Source organism: Bos grunniens, chromosome 22 (genome assembly GCF_055505025.1).
Source record: "Bos grunniens cultivar Pamir isolate PY7600 chromosome 22, Bosgru_T2T1.0, whole genome shotgun sequence".
Taxonomy (NCBI): domain Eukaryota; kingdom Metazoa; phylum Chordata; class Mammalia; order Artiodactyla; family Bovidae; genus Bos; species Bos grunniens.
This window is the reverse complement of record NC_141186.1, coordinates 38,001,214-38,025,044: the sequence shown is the minus strand read 5'-3', so window position 1 is coordinate 38,025,044 and position 23,831 is coordinate 38,001,214. Positions and strand designations below refer to the sequence as shown.

Here is a 23,831-nt window from a genome sequence, read left to right as displayed (position 1 = left end):
TTGACCAAACATTAATCAGGATGTGTCTGAGTGAGATGAACATTTGAATTAAGGATCTTGAATTAGGGCATAATGCAATGGACTGAATTGTGTGCTCCCAAAATCTGTATGTTGTAACTCCAATGTGACTACATCTGGATACAGGATCTTTAGGATGTAATTAAGGTTAGTGAGGTCATGAGGGTGGGAGCCCATATCCAATAAGACCATGGGCTTATCAGAAGAGGAAGAGATCTCTCTCTCTCTCTTTCTCTGACACATGAGGCCAGGAAGACAGCCTTCCCTAGAACCTGACCATGCTGACACCCTGATCTCAGATTTGCAGCCTCCAGAACTGTAAGAAAATCAATGTCTGTCATTGAAGCCACCCACTCTTTGGTACTTTGAGGTGGCAGCCTGAGCTGACTAATACAAAGACGTAGGACTTGGCTATTGATGGTACAACAAGCAGCATGCACTTAATGTTCGCATCAATCTCCTTTGCTCCTGAAGCCCCAGGGGCAGCAAAGAGGGATCCAGGTGGACATGAGTGTGCACGAGGCTTATGACACAGTTGAGAAACCCCGTGCTCAGGGAACCCTAATCTTTAAAATGAGGCATAAGCCTGCCGATCATTGCCCTAGAGGGAGAAAATAGCTTTATTTTAGTCCATGATAAACAAACATTCTCTGCTCCACAGAGAGACACTGTCTGTATCACTGTTTAAACATCCTTGAGGAATGGTGAAACAGTGCATTCCTGGGATCAGAGAGAAATGAAGAAATGATGTCCCCTGGATTTTTTGTGCCTGTGAATGTTGCCGTCACTGCCTGTGCTCTATTTTTGGTTACGAATGTTGGGGTTGCCACCTGCATTTAGGAGAAAATTGTGTTCCATGCTTTCCTGGTATCTTGTTCCAAGGTACTCTAGTTCTGTCTTTCAACCAGGAAAACAGACTTGTGGTGTTTCTTTTCTTGAACTTTTAACAGTCTCCTTAGTAAATACAGGTAGCTGAATGACTGTTCCAAAGTGCAACAGAGGACAAGCTTCTTTTCTAGAAATAAGGCCTTTATTGACAACTTTGCCACGTATAACAGATCTTTTTTGTTGTTGTTATTGTTATTTTTACCCCCTGTGTTCTTCCAAACTTTTGCTTAGAGAAAAAGAAGAAAAAAAGGGGGGAATATATCTGAAGTCCATTGGTGTTAACTCCCTGTGACAGGGATGAAGGAAAATACTTTAATATTTAAAAGAATAACGCTGAAAGCTGTCCATGAGAGACTGAATGTAAATGTAAAAACGTACATGGTTGTTTTTAAAAAAGGAATTTTTGAACATGTTTATTTTCTATGCACTTTTTAAATTAAGTGATAGTTTAATGAATAAACATGTCCAGCTTATTGCTGCAAAAAAACTTAAAAGTAAATAAACATCATTGAAAACATAGTGCAGACACGGGCAGCCATTACCTTCACTCACAAGATGTACAACAAGGAGAGGGGTTGTGGAGAATCATCTACTAGGCAGGGTTGCTATTTGTGTTTCTTTCTTTTTGCTTCCAAACTTGTTTAGAAATGTTCACAGATGCTAAGGGCCCTGCCTCCGTTCGGTCCATACCCACTTCTCCATGCACAGGGCTACTTACTGAGAACATTTCTAGTTCTGCCAGGTTGTCAGCGTGGCCCAAATTCAGGGTGACACAGAGGGCCAGAGAGTTCATGCTCCTGGAAGCAGCCCTCCACCGACGGCCAGCAGGGACCTGGTGGTTAAACAGCTCGACCTCCCCATCCTCAGTAACTCAAACTGTACCTCTCCGTTGGAGACCTGAGTCCCAGGGGGGTTGAGCTCCAGTCGCCCTCAGCGCTCACAGGCTTGATCACATGCCTTTTACTGGCTGGCTCCACTTCTCATTTCCATATCCCCTTATTGATGTTTTTCTGGAATCATCTCCCAAGTAAATCTGCTTGCACCGGAACCCTTCTGTTGGGTACTGCTTCCAGGAAAATCCAACCTAAGACCATATGATATAATCATTTTTTATAACATACATCAAAATGTAAAGATTATTGCAATGGTCATTTTCTGTAAGAAAAGAGCATGAGGGCACAACACAGAGGGTCCTGTGAGGATGCTGTGCTTGCACAGTTTTTGTATTGAAAAGTGAAAGTGTTAAGTCGGGCACTTTCGTTGTGCCCGACTCTTTGCAACCCCAAGCACTGTAGCCTGCCAGGCTTCTCTGTCCATGGGATTTCCCAGGCAAGAATACTGGAATGGATAGCCATTCCCTTCTCCAGGGGATCTTGCCAACCGAGGGATCAAACCCAGGTCTCCTGCATTCCTCTCAATTTCTTTACCATCTGAGTCACCAGATCTCATATTACATTTGAACAACTCTCCTTACATTCTCTGTTCCAGTTATCCTGACCTGCTTTCCATTTCTCTTGACCATCTCTGGACAATTACATAAATTGTTTCTAAAACATTTTTTGATTCCCTCAAATTCTACCCATCCTTTGGTTGCCCCTTAAATATTACTTCCTTCAGAAAGCCTGCCCTGACCTACCCAGGCTGGATTAGATGCTTATTCTCAGTGTTTCCAAGCCACCCCATCACACTAGACACATTATGTTCCAATTTCCTGTCACTCGTGTGACTCCCCTTGCACTTAAAGTTTGCAGAAAAGTACAAGAAATGTATCTATTCAGGACACTAAATAAGAATACCTGAGAGTATTTGCTGAAAGAATAATAAATAATATTAATGACCATTTATAGGACACTCCTTCATAGAAATTTTGTAAGTCTGTCTTGAGTTTGTTACAATATTGCTTCTGTTGTGTATGTTCTGCATTTTTGGCTGCCAGGCATGCAGAATCTCAGCTGTCCGACCAGGGATTGAAACTGCACCCCCAGCATTGGAAGGCAAAGTCTCATGCACTGGACCACAGGGAAGTCCCATATGATTTTTTTGTTTAATCCTCACAACAGCACTAGAACAAGGGGTAGGATTATCATCATGTCCCTGTGCACATAAGAAAACTAAGGCACAGAGACACCAACTGGCCTAAAAGTACACAGCTAATAGGAGTATAAAGATTGGAACCTGAAATTTTGATGGAACCAAATCACATATTTTTAAATGATAGAGATGAGTTCATGATTCAGAGTAAAGTTCTTTGGGGTAGAAATTGGGAAAGACAAATGTCCTCAAATTTCAAATTTTGAGAAAGCCCTCACCAAAAAGCTCTAGTTCTAGGGAGAAAGGAGAAGGGACCACATCAGGAGTGGACTTTTAAACCAAGCAGACAGACCTTGACTCACATCCCAGGTCTGCCTCTTAACTGGGCGTGTGACCCTGGGCAAGCAACTCATCTTCTCTGAAGGTGGAAACCAGCAGCTTCTCTGAAGCTGGAAACCAAGCTGTTTGATAAGAAGCTTCTTTGGCTAAACCAAGTCAGGGAGCAGATCACTGTATTTAAGAGATAAGTGATTTATTCTGTAAAGCAAGTATCCTTCAATAATAAATAAATAAATTTAAAACAATAAAAAACAAGGACAAGATAAAAAAAGAGAGATAAGTAAGTTAGATTATTGACAAAGATTTGCCATTCACTCATGAGAGATGTAGGATTTCTTTCACATTGATTCATAATGTTTTATTAGACATGATGCATGAAATGTGAACAAAAATAGTTTCCTAAATGACATTGTTTCACATGACTTCTATCTAACCCCTCAGTGCCAGGAAATTACTCAGTGCTCGAAATCACAGTACATTCAGAGACAAACGTCATTATATGCCCTACTGGGCCGACCTACTTCAGCTCTGTTTTCCTATCTTTCCTTCTTTTCCTCCGTCCTGTGTGTTTTCTGCTGCCCTTGAATTTCAGCTGAGTCTCTTCTTAATGGTGAAGATTTTAGCTAAGGTAGACTAAGGATAGCCCCTGGAGGAGGGCATGGCAACCCACTCCAGTATTCTTGCCTGGAGAATCCCATAGACAAAGGAGCCTGTGGGCTACAGTTAATAGGGTCACACAGAGTCAAAACGACTTAGCACGCACGCATGCAGACTAAGGATAGACTCAAACACTTTGCAAAGACAGTGCCCTGAATTCAGGTCCTGTTGCTTCTCCACTCTCAAATTAAAATTCTATTGCAGTTTACTTGGTCATTAATTATTAAGTGCTTAGCACAATTATTAAGTGCTAAGGAGGCAGGCCAGGTACTGTTGTAGTGTCATCTTTTGCAATGAGCAATAAAACTTAAAGGACATTCCAGTGGCCATTCACAGTAAGATAATATGTATGTATATATATATATATGCCCCTACACAGTGATGAATAGGGCCTTTTAACGGTTCTTCACTATCACCCCGGGCTCTCTCAGCCAGATAGAAGGTTTGCTGTTTCCAGGAGGAGGAAGGAGGCGGTTTCAGTGCCCTGCCCGTTTCTTGGTTGCTTCTCACCATTTCAGTGCACGCAAGCCTAATTCCTTCCGTCAGCCCCTGCACCTTGTCTGATGGTGCCCTCTAGCGCCAAAGTGCTGGAGAATTAGTGTTTCTTTCTTTTGCTTTCTTTTTTCTTTTAATCTCCATCCAAGGAGACTTTCTTGACTCAGTTATTTCATGAACCTGTTTCTAAATATGTTTGCAGGCTTCCCTCCAGTCATTGATACTCCACTATCCTCTTTCCTATATTGGCAAATTCTCTTCTGCTTTCAAAGGTGTCCTTCAGGCCACAATATAGGCCTCCCGTCTAAGAAATTATCTGAAAGTTTCTGAACCCTGAAATTTGTCGATGGAAAATTTTAATTTCTGCTCATTGATTTCCCTCTGGAACAGCATGTCAAAGTCTTACTCAATTTTTTCTCTATAGCTGAAATTTGCACTCCACAAGGGATGTATGTGTATCCTGGGGTGGGGACTGTGGTTGCTTAGCAAAATACAATGCTTGGGGTCTGGGATAGAATAATGACCCCACCCCACGGATACCCATTTCCTGATCCCCAGAACCTTTGAATATGTTACGTTACATAGCAAAAGTGGTTACATTGCCAACAAGATTAAGTTAGGGATCTTGAAATAGAGAGATGGACCTGGGTTATCTGGCTCAGATCCATGTAGGCAAAAGGATCCTTGAAAGTAGCAGAGGGAGACAGAAAAAGAAATCAGGAGATAGGACGAAAGGTCAGAAAGACGTAAGTTGCTGGCTTTAACGTGGAGGAAGGGGGTGACCAGCGGAGGAAGGGGGTGGCCTCTAGAAACTAGAAGAGGTAAGGAAATGAGTACAGCCCTTGAGAGTCCAGAGGAAAATCCAGTCCTGCCAATACTTTAATTTTAGCCCAGTGAGACCCATGCCAGACTTCTAACTGGAGAACTGTAAAGTCATATATCTATGCTGTCTTAAGGCACTTCCAAGTTTGTGATAATTTGTTACAGCAGTCATGCTAATTCAGGGGTTCTTTGGGTTATGTTAGAAAATACCAACATGTACCTTTTACAGGATTGAGCAACTCGAAGTGGAGGTGACAACATGATAAAAGACAACATGAAGTCAGGTAACACCATGCTTTTTCTCAAAATCCTATGACAGCTTTTCATCTCACACAGAGTGAAAGCCAAGTTTATATGCTGGCCTCCAAGCCCCACAGGATAGATGAGTCTTCCTTCATTTATCTGGCTTCATATTCCTCCACTCTTGCCCTTACTCCCTCTGCTTGATCCACATAAACCTTTCTGTTCCCTAAACACATCAAGCAGGTCCTGCCTCGGGGCCTTTGCCTTGACTGCACTCCCTGTCCAAATGCATCTTCCCTGGATCAACACAGCTCCTGTGGACTCATTTCCTTTTAGGACCCTGATATAATGTCCTCGTATCAGAGAGGTCTTCCCAGGCCAGCCTTGCACAAAAATAGCATTATGTCCTACCCCTGCAGGTGAAAAGTTTTAAATTTTATATATATTATTTCCTTATTTTTTGTCATATTATACATTTACTTTCAGCTTCCTCTCCCGCCATGTCAAATACAGGCTGCATGAATTTGGGGATTTTCATCTGTTAGATCCCTGCTATGTCACCAGGAAGAAGAACAGTGTCTGGCCATGGTAGGCACTTAAGAAATATTTGCTGAATGAATAAGTGAATAAATGTATGAAGAAAATGATTTAAAATTTGGATAATTAAATTTTAAATTCTTGAGTTTGATTTCTTAGTTTAATGTAATACATGCTCACTTTAAAAAAAAATAAAACAATATAAAGTATATAAAATGAGCATCTTTAAACCTTCTAGTTATTCCTCCTCATGTCTGCTGCTCTATCACCATTTTCAGTCCCAATCTCCAAAAACACATACTGTTAACTCTTTGGTGTATATTCTTCCAGTACATCCTATGCCAGCTTGCATGTGAATATAGTTTTTTTTTTTTAAAGAATCTTCTTGTAGTCACAGTTTTAGGACATCCTGTCTCCACTCCATAGTACACTGAATTATCTTTTTATTTGCACATCAGAACAGATCTGCCTCCTCCTTTTCATGGCTCCAATGGCCATATTATGTCTGTGTCTACAGACACAGTGTTTACTCTCCTATTGATGGCCATATAGGCTGCCTCTAGTTTTTGCTCTTACAAATAAACCTACATATATCTTTCCATCATTCTATGAGTATTTCTGTAGAATAAATTCCCAGAAGTAACACACTGGCTCTGAGACAATACAGACATCACATGCTGGTAGATGTTGCCAAACTGCCCTCCAAAGGACTTGTACCAGTCTACACTGATCTCAGCTGCATCTGAGAGGACATTTGAACTGAAACCGACTTTCTAATGGGGCACAGCCTAGAGTACTTGACAACTTCGCAAGAGTTCAAGTTATTAAAGACCGTCAAAGCAAACCAAATGTTTATCCTCAGAGGTACACGATGAGTCTACAGTTACAGATAGACTGGGGCAGAAATCAATACAAAAAGCACCTGAAAAAAAGACATCCTTCCTTGAAAAGCCTCTTACCACTTCAGAGACACTATGCCCCAGCCCCAGCCTTCCCAGACCGCTAGGAAGTGGCAGCCTCTAGGTAAGGAGTCCTTGGGTGAAGCATTCTGTCTCTAGGTGCCCAGTATATACTTCCTTGTGGAACAGTACTTGCTAAGTGACCTGTAAAATGTTACCTTCTTCTCTCAAGTGGGCAAAAGCTCCAGTAAGGAGATGTGCTCAAGCAAAAAGGAAAATGTCCCCAATTCATATTTCTCTACATGAAAGACCTCCTAAGCCCTGGTCAGTCTTGGGTGAGTTGACTGAGTGAGGATTCTTCACCTTATTAGAGCATTCATTTTCAAAGGGATTCCATTTTTAAATGACTCCACTAAGATAAAGGCTTCCCTCATACCTCAGTCAGTAAAGAATCTACCTGCAATGCAGGAGACCCAGGTTCAATCCCTGGGCATGATGATCCGCTAGAGGAGGGCGTGGCAACCCACTCCAGTACTCTTGCTGGGGGGAAATCCTGTGGACAGAGGAGCCTGCTGGGCTACAGTCCATGGGGTTGCAAGTGGAACACGACTTAGCGACTAAACCACAGCACCACTAAGTACATCATCCTGCCTGTTCTATGCGTTTCAGTTCAATTCAGTTCAGTCACTCAGTCGTGTCCGACTCTTGTGACCCCATGGACTGCAGCACACCAGACTTCCCTGTCCATCACCAACTCCCGGAGCTTGCTCAAACTCATGTCCATAGAGTCAGTGATGCCATCCAACCATCTCATCCTCTGTCGTCCCCTTCTCCTCCATCTTCAATCTTTCCCAGCATCAGGGTCTTTTCAAATGAGTCAGTCCCTCTCATCAGGTGGCCAAAGTACTGGAGCTCCAGCTTCAGCATCAGTCCTTCCAATGAATATTCAGGACTGATTTGCTTTAGGATTGACTGGTTTGATCTCCTTACTGTCCAAGAGACTCTCAAAAGTCTCTGTGTTTATCACACCCAAATTTGAAGTAAGACCTGGAATCTCTGCTTACCAAGTTTTTGAGAATTTACACATTCATAGGTAAGTTTAGTACGAAACCAGATAGAGATGAGATGCAAAAACAATGCAATAACTAGCCCAAAGGCAATAGAATGCAAGTTAATACATTTAAGTTAAAACTTGGAGTGGGGGAAAAAAACTTGGAGGAGGATGGGAATCAGCTTTGGGACCACAGATAGGAAAGATCTGCCTGACTGAATGGAGAGTCTACATAAAAAGACCTTTGGAGTTAGCAAATAGGTGACCCACAAGCTAAATAGGACTTGCAGACCACATTTTTAAATGCTGGAAGAGCCTTAACAATTTGAAGTTCATTAGCATTTGATTGGTCCAGCATTCCACACTTTACCAAAGGTGCTTCCCCTCCTTGCTACACCCTGCAGCTTCTCACATTTACCTGCCTGACCACACAAGCTTCTCTTTTGCAACTGTTGTTATGGTTACCTAAATAGGATCATGTGATCTCAGATCTGTTAGAAGGATAGAATAGAAGGATAATGTTAAGAACAGGGAGATTGTGTTTCGACCAGGCTTTGCCCTGCTCTGGCTTTTGAAAGGGATGTTTACCAATGTCTAGGGAGTGATCCTGGGAGAAGGCAATGGCAACCCACTCCAGTTCTCTTGCCTGGAAAATCCCATGGGCAGAGGAGCCTGGTGGGCTGCAGTCCATGGGGTCTCGAAGAGTTGGACACGACTAAGCGACTTCACTTTCACTTTTCACTTTCATGCATTGGAGAAGGAAATGACAACCCACTCCAGTGTTCTTGCCTGGAGAATCCCAGGGACGGGGGAGCCTGGTGGGCTGCCGTCTATGGGGTCGCACAGAGTCGGACATGACTGAAGCGACTTAGCAGCAGCAGCAGGGAGTGATCCTATGGGTTTGATGCCAAGCCATATCCCAAGGAGGGTTGGAAAGAAAAGTAGACTTATGGGGAACTCTTAAATCAGTGCACTTCTCTCTACCTCCATTACCCCTATTAAGTTAAACCACTCCAGGAACTTACCTGGCAGTCTAGTGGTTCAGACCCCATGTTTCCAAGGCAGGGGACACAGGTTTGATCCCTGGTTGGGGAACTGTAGATCCCACAAGCTGCACAGCACGGCCAAAAAAATTTTTTTAAGCCACTCCAGTCTCAGACTTGAGCTACTGCAACAAGCTAACTTCCCAGTCTAGTTTTTCCTGCTGTCTACTCACCACCACTTGACATCGAGTTCATTTCAGTATGATACTTCCTAAATATTCCTTGAATCTCTGCACATCTGTCTCACTCTATGCCTAACCACCAGCATCTCCATCCTGGATCAATTGCCTCTTCAGCCATCATACTATTTTCCAGTGCACATTGCAAGTGGCACACAGCAATCTTTTCTTTCTTCTTTCTTCTTTTTTCTTTAACTTCCTGACCATGCTACATGGCGGGCAGAATCTCAGTTTCCCAACAAGGGATCAAATCCACACCCTTGTCTTGAAAGTGCCGAGTCTTAACCACTGGACGGCCAGGGAAGACCCAGCAATCTTTTTAAAAGCAGAAACATAAGGTTGCCTTCCTTTGTCATCTGAATTCCCACCACCGTGGTCTCCTTCCTGCCCTCCAATCTGACCTAGTGCCCACCCACCTCAGAACTTTTGCTCTGGTCATTTTTCATCTTTGGAATACTTTGCTTTAGAACACAGATCCGACCCTAGTTTATGTCCTTTCCAAGGTGAAATGTCTCACCTCAACTACCACTGCCTTGAGAGGTCTTTTTTGATCACCCTGGTAGAAGCAGTCACTTGCTACACTGTTTTCCTAGTTTTTTCCTAGCATTCCTTGTCGGTGTCTGAACGCTGTATCAGTTTACTAACAAGTCTGGTATCTGTGCCCTCCGCTAGAGTGTAAATCTTAGGCAGGGGTTCCAGTTGCTTTGTTCAACACTGGATTCTCATTGCACAGAAGAAATACATATTGCCTAGCTCCTGTAACCCAACAGGACCCTCTGAGGCCTTCCCAGAATAGTCCCCAAGCCACATCCTCCACCTGCCTTTTGTCTGTAGAAAAGCTTTAGTCAAAGAGTAAGTTCAATCACAGAAGTGAGAAAAATGCAGAAAGAAAGGAAAACAGTCAAGCCAGACAAAATAATAATACTTTAGCCATTAAACAGGTCAGGAAACTTTATTTCTTCCCCAAGGACTATCGATAATATTCTCAGCTCAATCTTTTGAACTGTTTTGCAGGTACAGAAACCTCCACCGAGGGGAAGAAGATATTGTATGCTGCCCACAAGCATGTAGACCCCAGACTGATTGGAACCAGAAGGCTGATGATGCTGACTCCCAGTTACCTCACCACCAACCATTCAGAAGAATGCCCAGGAGCTGATCATGCCCTGTCGCTTTAACACTGTAAGACCCCCTCTGCCCACTCCAGGGTGGGACAGTCTTATGAGTGCTAGCTTGCTGTGGCCTCCTTTGCTGGGCAAAGCAATAGAGAGCCCTTCTCTCCCAGTTCACCCAAAATTCTGTCTCTGAGATTCAATTCAGCACTGGTACACAGAGGCTGGGTTTCAGCATCACTCCTCAAAAACTGTCATCAAATTCATACAGACAGAGTGCAGCCATCTCTTGGACTGGATGTAGCAATAACATTTTTTTCATTGTTGAGAGCTGTTGAATTCAGTCATTATCCCAAGAACTAAAAAGAGTTGGTTCTGAATTCAATTCAGAAATCAAAAGTTTTTTTTTTGTTTGTTTTGTTTTTTTAGATATTTGAAATGCAACTTTTACCCCCAAACAAAACAGAATTATCATTTGGCTTTATTTTTGCCCTTCAGTTATCTAATGTATAGGTTGGATGAATAAAGCATACACAGCTATAGGCTTTCTACTTACCTTCTGGGCTTGCATTAAAATGCTGTTCACCCTCATACCCTTCTCCTTAGCCCTTCCTATTTCTTATGCGCTCTTCTTCTGTACTGCAGACTTGTGTCCCTATTGTACAAAGAAATTGGGATATATATTTTCATGGTAATTCATTTTTGGAATTTTGTCACCTTATGTAGTGACTTCTTCCAAGATACTTTTTTCCAATTAAGAAAAATTCATGGAAACAGAGAAGTTATTAGGAGTTATTGTTTAATGGGTTTTCAATTTCAGTTTTGCAAGATAAAGTTCTGAAGATGCTGGTGGTGATGGTTGCACAACAATATGAACACACTTAAAAATGGTAAATTTTATATAATGTATTGGAGAAGGAAATGGCAACCCACTCCACTATTCTTGCCTGGAGAATCCTGTGGACAGAGGATCCTGGTGGGCTGCTGTCCATGGAATTGCACAGAGTTAGACACGACTGAAGCAACTTAGCATTCACGCATGCATTGGAAAATGAAATGGCAACCCACTCCAGTATTCTTACCTGGAGAATCCCAGGGATGGAGGAGCCTGGTGGGCTGCTGTCTATGGGGTCACACAGAATTGAGCATGACTGAAGCGACTTAGCAGCATATAATATATATTTTACCACAATTAAAAAATTTTAATTTGTCTTTAATTTTAATGATTAAAAAACCCTCATCAGATCAGATCAGTCGCTCAGTCGTGTCCGACTGTTTGCAACCCCATGAATCGCAGCATGCCAGGCCTCCCTGTCCATCACCAACTCCCGGAGTTCACTCAGACTCACGTCCATCGAGTCAGTGATGCCATCCAGCCATCTCATCCTCTGTCGTCCCCTTCTCCTCTTGCCCCCAATCCCTCCCAGCATCAGAGTCTTTTCCAATGAGTCAACTCTTCACATGAGGTGGCCAAAGTACTGGAGTTCAACCCTCATAACTTTCCATTATTCTGAAGATCCAAAATAATGTTACAACTTTCAGTTGTTCTGTAGGATCCAGCCGGCTTGGCCCTGCCTGTCTCTCCAGCTTATCACATACATTGCCTCTTCGCTGTAGCCACCCTGACTAAGTTTTCAAAGACATCAGACTCCTTCCACCTCAGGGCTCTGGTGCCTGCTGATTAATCTGCCAGGAGCAGACAAATCCTCATGCAAGTAACCCTTTTTTATTTTGTTGAGCTCTCTGGCCCAATGCAGAGAAGGCAATGGCACCCCACTCCAGTACTCTTGCCTGGAAAATCCCATGGACAGAGGAGCCTGGTGGGCTGCAGTCCATGGGGTCGCTAAGAGTTGGACACGACTGAGCCACTTCACTTTCACTTTTCACGTTCATGCTTTGGAGAAGGAAATGGCAACCCACTCCAGTGTTCTTGCCTGGAGAATCCCAGGGACGGCAGAGCCTGGCGGGCTGCCGTCTATGGGGTCGCACAGAGTCGGACATGACTGAAGCGACTTAGCAGCAGCCCCAGTAGCAGCTGGCCCGATGACCTCATCAGGCAGAACTGCTGCAACAAAATCTGCATTTTAACAAGATCCCCAGGTAATTTGTGTACACATGGAAGTTTGAGAGTCCAGCTCCAGATGACTGATGAGTACAAACACAGAAAACAATAATCATTATATCCCCCAACACTTTTCAGGAGTTTTCCTTCTTAACTTCTAGTTAGTTCAGACTGAAAAACTCAAAGGGCCAGAAGGGGATGGGAATAAACCCTAGTGTCTGCTGCCACCTTGTGGTGAGAAGTTCCAACCCAGCGAGAATTTGCTCTCCTCCAGGAAATAAAGTGAAGTGGCTCAGTCGTGTCCGACTCTTAGTGACCCCATGGACAGCAGCCTACCAGGCTCCTCTGTCCATGGGATTTTCTAGGCAAGAGTACTGGAGTGGGGTGCCAGGAAATAAACCAAATGTCAAAAGGGAGGGGTGGGCTCAACTTTCTCAGCCATGTGTTTTGAGAGATCACTACAAAATAGCCCAAGGGGTGTACTGTGAGAAAGCCAAATAAAAACTGGACAGAGAGCATTCATCAGTTCCACATGAAAGATCTAACAAAAGCTGGGATCATTGGAATTAGTGTTGGTGGTCTCAGTTCTTTCCTCTTTGGAATGCAGACATGCACATTTGAATGTGATCATCAGTTGGTGTGTGATTATTTTATTACCAACCCAAATGGCAGTGGTTAGACAAGCAGGTCACCTATTCACATCTGCTTTGCCCTGGAGTCCGCAACACGACTGGGAATTTCCCACTGCTCTGTCAACTGCATCATTGATGACCTCTGTAAAGTGGTAAACAAGGCTGGTCCCACAAATGATGTCTGTAACACCTGGAAGGGAATAAGGAAGCACTTCCAAAAATTTTCCTACATACTTTACCCCCAAAGAGCCCAGGAGTTAAAAGCGCCTCGGTCACTGGATGATTTTGTTTTGTAGTTTGTGAGCCTAAGAGCTAAAGAAATTAACAACAGCTACTGCAGGTGAGGTTGACAGCAATGGATCGCCCTCACCTATGTACTCCAGAGCGCTTTAAGGTTGCTTACGAAAGAGCTGGCCAGTACCGAAGATTTCAGCAGCCCAGAAAGAGAAGCGACTCATTCAAAAGGAAAGGGATTGAAAGGTAGGAAACTGGGACTCATTTTCTTCTCTCTTCAGTGAGATGCTTTGGATTTTGCATTAAACAATATTCACTGTGCTGATTAGAAAAAAGTAGCATGTTTTCAAGCACTGCATTTAGAAATGAAGGCTCCATATGGATTAGAGGGAGCAGAGACAGCATATATAGACAGCATATATACATTGGCTCAGGGAATCTAGTATCATGATGGAAGCCTCGTTTTGTGATCAGAAAAGTCTTCATTGTAATGGGAAAACCTTTCCTTTCTACCTGAACTTGAGATTTAATGTCACATATGATATTAAAATTAGTAGATACTAAGTTGATATTTCAGCCTCACAGTTTTAGACAGCAAATACTATTATTTTGAAAAATCAATAGTGCATTTTTCAAAATAAGTCCATGATCAGTGCTCTCTCCATTCCCCTTTCCAGCAATTTGGGCTGTTGTAATGTGTACTAATTATGTTTTACCCATGTGCATGCTCTTTAATGTAACCTAAAAACTGTCTTATACCTCTTATTTCTTGTTAGTGGCAAAACCATGAAGACAAGCATGGAATACTCCAAATGTAATACATTTTAATTTGGAAAGGCAGTGAGATGATTGTTTTCCAATTTGGGGAGTATTCTTTTTTACCAGATTTATGAGCAATAGCTCAGATAGGTAGAAAAGAGTCGTTTTCATGAGGCCTGAAGTATCAAAGACCAGACTTCTGAACTTCCATGGGCAAAATGAAATTTTGCAGAGATTTCCACTTCCAATAAAAAATAGGGGTTAAAAGGAGAGGTAATACAACCAAATAAATTCATAACCAACCAAGATACTTAAAAGGTTAGGAAAGAAAAGATTCTTTTCATAACAGCAAATCATCTTATTAATTATGTTATAAATAGATTGGGAATGAGGGTGAGGGGATGGGACTAGGAGATACATTTTGGAGATTCAGAAACTGCTTAGAGGTGGGCTTTTTACTTGATGGGGGTTGCATGGATGACCTTGGGGGTTCCTGAGCCTCCTACATTGTATTCCCGTGTGTGTGTGTATTTATGGTAGTAGAAACTGATGGTTTTATTAAAAGTTCTCCTAAGAGTCCATGGGAGATTAATCCTAGCCCATAAATGATTTTTTATCTCGAAATAGAAGACTGGTTTTTAAAAATCCCTGGAATTTTATGGATATTATTGCTTTGGATGAAACTAACATCAAAATAGTTAATCAAGGAAGAATATTAGGTAAATAAGGGTATCATGGAACAGGTGATACTCACTTAGCACAGAAGCTAACAGAATAGACTTTGGGGTCAGATTATCTGGGCATAAGTTATTTAAGCTTTCCAAGTTTTAATTTCCTCATTTGTAAAATGGAGATAATAGTAAGAGGATTAAAATATGTAATACATATGAAAGAACTTAGATGAGTGTTTAGCACATAAAAGTCTACTAAGAAATATTACCTATTTTATTACTAAAATGATGAAGATATTATTTATTTGGAATTTTTGAAATATGCATTTATAATTACTTTCTCTAAATCAGTATTCTGCATAAAATGCAGCATTTATAGGACCTTGGAGAATATATTTTGTATTATCTACCTTAGCAGGCACTCTCATGTCTCATCACATTTGGAACCATATTTTGAAGTCCAGCAAAAAAGAAATCTCAAACTGTGATTGAAATGAGATCACCAATTTGCCAATATGAGGTAATATATTCTAACAGTCACAAACCAAGATTAAAATCTGCATTCTATACTCCATCAATTAAATTAATCTCTCTGTGTCCCAGCTTACTCATTAGTAAACTGAAGAAGATTAAATGAGATAGTGGCCAGAATGCACTTCTAGAGTTCAGCAACAAAATATCAAGTATTTGCTTTGGCTTTGGATGTGATGCTTGGTCTTCAGTTTTCTTTTTTGGAACTGTATAATTTGTTCACATTTGCAGTTGATTTTCATGATTCCAATGTTTCATTTTTAACTCTTCAATTTCCTTAACACAAATTATTTTTCCTTTGTTCAGATGGCATGAAGCTGTGTCTACCAACTTAGTAAACAAAATGTATTGGTCCCCAGAGAGGAGTCATCCAGTGTTAGTGACATGGAATTTCACAAGAGCCAGCAAAATCAGAAGAAAAATTTGGTGAGGAAAGTGAAGAGTGTTTGGGGGAGGATGCTGTCACACACGTACAGAAGCAAGCCAGCAAGTGTCAACGAAGAGGGTGCCCCTAACCACAAGGAAACCCTCCTTCCAAATATACAGAGCCTTCTTCTTAGAATTGTCAAGGAGCTTCCATCGCCCAAGTTATTTACCAAACCAAGAATGAGAAAGGTCTCCCAGAATGGTAATCCAAGTCAACATATGGTCCAATGTCAAGGCCAAGAGAGAAAATGAAATAGGACAGCTTTTGTTGCTACCCACAGAATAGCATTTCTGGGGAGCTTGTCTGAAATGCAGAAGTTAAGGCCCCCACACAGGGCTACTGAGTCAGAATCTGCCTTTTAGAAAGATCCCCAGGGGATGTGTGTGTGTGTGTGTGTGTGTGTGTGTGTGTGTATACATCTTCAAAAACTCTGAATTAGATTACATTTGAGGTCACTCCCAGTCCAATTAATCAGTGGTCTCATCAGTCTAAAACTACTTTTCATTTAAATATTAAATGTGTACATAGGTGTGTGTATATATATATACACACATACATATACACATATCTTAGAAAATCAAACCAAAGTGGAATTTTCTGGTTTTGTTTCTGGAGAAAGAAGTGAGGCAGATTTTCAAATGGCTGCTTCCAAAAGACGAAGGTGTGGGGAGAATTCTATTTTAAAAATGTATGATTGGTAAGTCGTAAAGGAAATTTTATTTTATTATATCTACTTCCCACATACTTTGTGAAGAATTGGCGTTTGAACTGTTGACAGTTTCTTCTGTGACATGGTAATGACGTTTGGTGGGGGGTCTTGTGAGTGATGACTACTATTTGCATTCTCCTTTTTAAAATTGATAGACTTTTTTGTAGAGCCGTTTTAGGTAAACTGGAAAAATTGAGTGGAAAATACAGAAATTTCCTCTATGCCTCCCTCTCCTTACCCCACCCACACAATTTCCTCTATTATGAACTTCTTGCCTTAGTACAGTACACTTGTTAGTCGATGAGCCAATATTAACATATTATTATTAACACTGGTCCCTAGATTACGTATCACCGACTCGATGGCCGTGAGTCTGAGTGAACTCCGGGAGTTGGTGATGGACAGGGAGGCCTGGGGTGCTGCGATTCATGGGGTTGCAAAGAGTCAGACATGACTGAGCGGCTGAACTGAACTGAACTGATAGTTTACACTGGGCTTCCCTGGTGGCTAAGTTAGTAAAGAATCCACCTGCGGTGCAGGAGACCCAGGTGTGATCCCTAACTTGGAGAAGAAATGGCAATCCACTCCAATATTCTTGCCTGGAGAATCCCATGGACAGAGGAGTCTGGCAGGCTACAGTCCATGGGGTCACAAGAGTTGGACACAACTTAGCGAGTACACAGCCACCATGGTTCACATTAGGATTCACTCTTTGCCCCCCACAGTTCCGTGGGTTTGAAAAACCCACCATGTAACGTGTCTCTCGTTACAATACCATACAGCAGAGCTTCAGTGCCATAAATACCCTTTGTATGTTCCTAGTGTCCTTTACAGTACAGCATTCAGAAATATATAGAATACTTACGTATATGTAGGTGATTCATACGTATCTTCAAATTTCACATCATGATAAGGCTGCACACCTGGTAGATACTTTTTCCAGAAAAAACAAAAACTGATGGCCTCCAGCTGACGCATTGCCCTTTCAAACAAACTCTCTTTTCTGGAAAAAAGACAACTAATACAAGCATCCAATCATCTAGCAATTACCTGGCATAGACTGACCTGCCTGTTTCTGTTGAAAACAGCAAAGAGGGCACAGTCCTCTACGGACGGGGCTGGAGTTGGAGAGTCCAGTGGAAAACAGAGGACCAGAACCTGCTACCACATCCCACGCGTTGGCTTATTTTTATCATAGCTTAAATAACAAATCTCTACACTAAGATTTCTCCAAGAAACTCGCCCAGCTTTCAGGCTGCAGCTCAAACATTCTGACTCTCAACTGTGGCCGAAAGACAGTTGCTCGTCCCTGTTGATCCTCATTAGACTTTAAAACAAATATGTAGTAAATACTTACTATGCGGCAGCCACGCTGTAAGGGATAGAGCAGCAGACAGTACAGGCATGGTCTCTGCCCTCCTTGAGTTACAGAGGGCATGGAGGGGCTGCAGATATTTACCTCTGATGCAAAGAAAAAGCACAGGCTAGGGTGGGTACACGTCATCGATGCTGACTTTAGGGGAGGGGGCTCGAGAAAGCCTCCCTAACGAACGAACAACTCAGATGAGACCGAAGGACAACTAGAGTTAGATAAGGAAAAAGTGGTGAGAACAGTTTTCCAGGAAGAGGGTAGAGCATGTTCAAGTCCCAACGTCAAGAGAGCACTGGGCATAATTAAGGAATGAAAGTAATCCAGCCAGGGAGAGTCTGCTGAATAAGGTGATGAGGGTGTTTGTAAATCATGTTAAGAAATTTTAACTCTTCCTAAGGGTGGTGAGATACTTTCAAGCTGGGGATGTATATGATTTGAAGGGCATTTTTTAAAGGTAGCTCAGACTGCAGCATAGAGACTGGATTGGAGGAGGGTAAGATCTGATGCAGGAGGAATAAACAGGCTCTTGCATTCATCCAAGGCAAGGGATAATTTTAGCTGGGGCTAGTCGTGGCAGTGCGGGTGGTGAGGTTGAAGAGGATGTTTAGTGGCAGGAGGTGCAAGATTTGGGCAAGAGCTGACAGTGGAGGGTGGGGGAGAAAGGAGCGTCCCCCTAGGTTGAGCATCCACTTTGAATTTAGAGCCACCAGTCCCTGAGCTGAGGAGCCATGATTCCTCAATGCAGTTATCGAGTGGCCTGAAGCAGATTAAATTGATTTTAGGTGCTGTGCATAGCATGAAAACACTGAAACATAGACCATGCTGCACACCTCGCTTTTCCCAGTGCCTTTTTGACCCCTTTCACTACATCAAGGAAAAAGTCTCATCTCCTTCCCTTTTTCTATCTTAATAAAAAAGGGAGTAGCCTCAAGTTTGCTGCCTTCCGTTGGCAATAACATGATTTTGGTTTTACCATACTAGTCTCAGTGTCTATGATACTGGTTTTTGATTTATGACAGTGTTTTAAGTTTCCTTTATGTTTATTGTGTTAAGAACTGATTTTTTTTTTAATGAAGATGCTTTTTTCCCTTATCTTTTGGCTGTGCCACATAGCCTGTGGGATCTGAGTTCCCTGACCAGGGATAGAACCCGAACCGCCTGCATTGGCAGTGAGGGCTCATAACACTGGACCACCAGAGAAGTCCCAAGAACTGAGCTGACAGAGAAAAATATTAAGGACTCTAGGATTCACAGGGCTCCTAGTATGTGGGAAAAACTGTTAAGAAGGTATGTGAATGACTGAGCCTTGAGCCACTTTGCTGCAGAGTACGCTTAAACTTGTCTTCAGTCAACAGCAAGTAGTCGTTGGATTGTTTTCTATGTTAGAGGGTACATTTTCTAATTCCACAAGTTACAGGGAAAAACAACAGAGGGCAAAAGTGAAGTCTCAACGACAGTTATCAACCACCTTGTCAAGATGGGTTGTGACTATGGAGGTCATGACCACAAGAAAAGGCCAAGTGTTCAAGAGAAAGTGTGAGATTCAGCAAAGCAAGTCCATTTTCAATTTTAACCCCGAAGAAAAAAAGCCACTGAAATCGCATGTGATGCTTGCTTTTCAGGAGACTTTCTAATAGAAAGCATATGTTTATTATTGTGATCCTTCACGACGGTCTGTTTTTTTCCCCCTCATTCCCTCTAAGCAACTACACAACTTGACGCTGTCGAAGCAGAGACAGAGGCAATAACCCAAGGAAGTACACTCCTCCGAGCCAGGAGAACCACCAAGCGTTTATCTGTGACATCATTCCTTCAGGAATGCAAAAGGTAAAATGCTAAAACAAACTTGCGTCTAAAGACTTACACGGAAGTCAACGTTCAGGGCTGTTGTAAAAACCAAGTTCTCTCCCGTTTAAAGCTGCCCTTTGTGTCTCCACTCCTAGCATTCAGGGCACAAGAAGTGGACTTGCCAGGTCTGATTCCTCTACTTCTGAGCTCGAATGGTTCAGCTTCTGCTATAATCTGGGCAACAGTAGGGGTTACAGCTTTAGATTGACTTGGTCAGCTGTTCAAATATCAAGTCTGTATATTAGCATCTGGCATATCATGCATGCTCTGTGGAAAGATATTCTCCAGACCAACCCCACAGAATTTCCACAAGGATGCAAACATTTGTCCACAACAGTAGCCATTAGCATGTGACTTTTAAGCCTTTGCATGTGGCTGGTTGTTGTTCAGTCCCTCAGTCATGTCCGACTCTTCACAAGCCTATGGACTGCAGCATGCCAGGCTCCTCTGTCCTTCACTGTCTCTGGGAGATTGCTCAAATTTATGTCCATTGAGTCCATGATGCTGCATAACCATCTCATCCTGTGTTACTCCCTCTCCTTTTGCCTTCAGTCTTTCCCAGCTAATGTGGCAGTATAACTGAGGAAGTGAATTTTACATTTCATTATAATTGAAATTAAAATACAAATAGAACGTGTGTATAGTATAGACAGTGCAACACTTGATGATCCAGGACACTCCAACCCAAAGCTTGTACTTATCTGTATTTAGATCAAGTTTGTGCCTAAATTGCCCATGCTATTTTTTAATAGAATCTGAAGTATTGTTTCTTCTGACATAATAAGCATTTATTAAAGCTAACTATGTTCCAAACCCTCTTCTAAGTGCTTTAAAAATATCAACTCAGATATTCCTTACAACAGCCCTGTAAAGTAGATAGCAATAGGTTACTACAATAAGTAGGATATGATTTTAGGGATGGCAATGAGAGGTTAAGTAATTGGCCCAGATAATCGGAAGAGCCGGGCTTCAAACCCAGGAAGATTTGACTCTACCAGTGCTTACTCCTAATTACTATGCTGTTCCTGCTGTGCTCAGTCGTGTTGACTTTTTCCGACCCCTTGGACTATAGCCCGCCAGGCTCTTTTGTCCATGGAATTCTCCAGGCAAGAATACTGGAGTGGGTTGTCATTTCCTTCTTCAGGTACTCTTCTCAACCCAGGGATTGAACCCAGATCTCCTGTGTTTCTGCATTGAAGGCAGACTCTTTACTGCGGAGAAGAGTAAAGCCCTGGGAAGCCCACTAATTACTATGCTAGGTTCTAATTGTACTGTCTATTATGGTAGCCACAGAGAAGGCAATGGCACTCCACTCCAGTACTCTTGCCTGGAAAATCCCATGGACGGAGCCTGGTGGGCTGCAGTCCATGGGGTCGCACAGAGTCGGACACGACTGAAGCGACTTAGCAGCATTATGGTAGCCAATAGTCACATGTGACTATTTACATTAATTAAAACTAAATAAAAAGAACAGTCCATTCCCTTCACTGCACTAGCTACATTTCATGTGTTCAGTTAACACATATGGCCAGTGGCTATGGTATTTGACAGCACAGATAAAGAACACTTTCATTTTTGTGGGAAGTTCTATTAAACAGCGCTGCTCTAGTGCACTGCCAGAGTGTACCAGTATTAGTTTTGAATTTTGCCTCTTGAGTGCTAGGTTCATATTTATCATATTCCTAATATGTGCTGGGCAGTTTCTACATTTGGGGGCTATAAAGGTGACCCAATGGCCCTTGTCCTGTTTCCATGGAACTTATAGTTTGATGGAGGAGACGGACATTAAACCATGGCACTGTTAGCTCTCAGAACATTCTCATATATTTGAATCAGTTGTCCACGTTTCGAAATTAGAATCGTTCAAACAAAAGTCTGGATTTTCAACTTCCTTTTGAAAAATAAGAGGATTTGGCAACATGGAGCCTGCAGCTCCTCCAGCAACAGCAGAGCTACACAGAGGCCACCCCCTTTGCAGGAGGCCCATTCTCTCCAGTCCATGCCAGACCAACTGAGCCTGTTTCTCAAAACCTGCCTGACCCTTCAAGACATTTGACTTTTTAATAATGGTATTCAATACACAGAAATAACTTAAGTAATTACCAAGCTAGTGCTTAGTAGGGGGAAAAAAAAAAAACAACACTGGGTTTTATGAGAGAGAAACAAGAGGAGTTGTGCTTTGGTTAGATTGGGGAAGGTTCTGCAACTGACACTGGAGCCGGGGTGAGCTGGCAGGGCTTCCCAGATAAAGAATCTGCCTGCCAATGCAGGAGATGCAAGTTCCATCCCTGGGTCGGGAAGAACCCCTGGAGGAGGAACAGCAACCCACTCCAGTATTTTTGCCTGGGAAATCCCAAGGACAGAGGAGCCTGGCGGGCTATAGCCCACGGGGTCACAAAAGAGTCAGACATAATTGAGTGACTGAGCATGCATGCAGGAGCCAGCAGGGCAGAGTTTCCACAGACTCATTTGTAAACTCGGGCAAAGGGCAAGACCCAAATGTGACTGCACATCCCACTTTGCGTAGGTCTCACAGTAGTCCTCATGGTAATTACTAAACACAGGGGAAGGAAGAGTGAACCTAGTAAGACTAAAAAGGCCATATTAGCCAGGAGCCACGACCTAGGAATGAGTTTTAATAGCACAGGTACTTGTAACCAGCAAGCCAGGGACCATGGGAAGGGTATCAGGCATGCAATGAAAAGAACCCAGAGCTTTCTTTTTTATGTTTGGAAACATGTCTGCCATGAAAATAAGGAAACCTGCAGAAAAGAGACCAGATTAGCAACTGGATCCAGTGATAATGAGCTTTCTGGGGCACTCGTCTACAACAGCTCCACACTCTGGCTGTGCTCAGCGGCTACAGAGGCAATTTCTTCTTCTTCCCCTTACAAATGACCTGCTTTTTTTCCTGACACTGTATATTCTTTCAGAACCAGACAATCTCATTTCTCTGCACCCTATAGATCTCTTCAAAGAGAGCTCTGGGCACAAAGGAGATGCATGGGGCGTGGAGAATAATATGAATACAGCCTCCAGTCCAATGTTGTTATGTGGCAAATATTCAGTTTAAAAGAGGATGTCGCAAGGGTAAGAGTGTTCACTGAAGCACCGTCACAGAAATAATGGTGGCACTTCTTAATCTGATGTGTTTTTTACATTTTTATGATAGGTTCCATATTCATCAAAAAAGAGACCACACTTTCCGGTATTTAAAAGAAAGAAGCACAGCATGGAAAACATTCTCCAGAAACCAGATTTGACAGTGGGAAAGCTTCAAATGCAGGTAGTGGACAAAGGTTTTTACTTTGTGTTTCAAAAGCATCAGAGGCCTGGGCTCAACTGAACGCACAGCCCTACTAGACAGCGTGGCTGTGGGACGAACTAATGATTAGCATGAAGGCATCCTGTTAGTGGGGGGCATTTGAGAGTGGCTACAGGATCGCTGAGGGTGCTGAGGATGATGCTGTGTGCCTACTAAATGTTAAAGTGAATTCAATTAAAATGAAGGCGCACACACACAAGGGTTTGAGAAGAAATGAGACTGTCTTTAGCACTGGGTGGTAAAGGCATGTTTTCAAGCTCTGTTTGCTGTGACTTGAATTAGAATAATACTTTGGGACTTGCAGACATCCACCAGTTCCTGAACTCATCCCTCAGGAAAAACAGCTCTCCCTTGGGTGTGGACAAGGCTTTCTAACACATGGCTTCGTTTCTTTGTTCTGGGCTGTTATAGGTGGATGACCTCATAGAAACAGTGACAGATAAATCCATGAAGTTATTGGCCCAAAGACATGCTGAACTTCAACACTGTGAGTTTCTAGGGGATGAAGTTCTTAAGTCTTCCAAGCAGTTCCAGAGGATGTCCAAGCGAACCATGAGAAAGTATAAACTGAAAAATGTGTGTTTCCCATGTACCTGGTGCTGCTTCTGATTCTGTTTCTGATGGCATAAAAGTTATGTACATAGGGCTTCTTATCTTTTGGTACATAATCCTGAATAAATTTCTCTTAATCAATTGGGGGGGTGAGTTTAAAAATATTCTGCCCAACAGTCCTTATAAAAATATTTTGCCCAACAGTCTTTTTACAAAAATTGATTTTTAATTCTGAGTCAATATAAGCAATTTTTTGCTTCATAATTTTTACTAATAATGGAAAATAGAAATATTTACCAGGGCATACCAATTCTACAAAGAAATTTCTTCCATAATTTGCCAGATGAAATTATAGGAAGCACTTAAAGGTATTTTGACACTTTCACTGTGACTAC

The 23,831-nt window shown here is 42.3% G+C and overlaps 1 protein-coding gene and 1 long non-coding RNA gene across 4 annotated transcripts in view; both read left to right on the top strand.

Moving 5' to 3' along the window:
- The window catches only part of LOC147348306 (uncharacterized), an 80,883-nt gene extending 70,526 nt beyond the window's left edge, over nucleotides 1-10,357 (top strand). Inside the window, exons 2-4 of one of the 3 annotated variants that reach the window (XR_015151433.1) lie at nucleotides 5,480-5,534; nucleotides 5,980-6,081; nucleotides 10,217-10,357. This is a non-coding gene — a long non-coding RNA (uncharacterized LOC147348306). The remainder of the gene's footprint in view (nucleotides 1-5,479; nucleotides 5,535-5,979; nucleotides 6,082-10,216) is intronic. The other 2 variants (XR_015151431.1, XR_015151432.1) reach the window with 2 other exon arrangements.
- Nucleotides 10,358-13,337: 2,980 nt separating this feature from the next.
- Nucleotides 13,338-23,577, top strand: C22H3orf49 (chromosome 22 C3orf49 homolog). The gene is given in 7 exon segments (XM_086367062.1): nucleotides 13,338-13,488; nucleotides 15,510-15,535; nucleotides 15,538-15,831; nucleotides 19,415-19,516; nucleotides 19,519-19,538; nucleotides 22,732-22,845; nucleotides 23,296-23,577. Coding segments are annotated over 7 exon segments (879 nt in total). The 5' UTR covers nucleotides 13,338-13,363; the 3' UTR covers nucleotides 23,494-23,577.
- The last annotated feature ends 254 nt before the right edge of the window (nucleotides 23,578-23,831 follow it).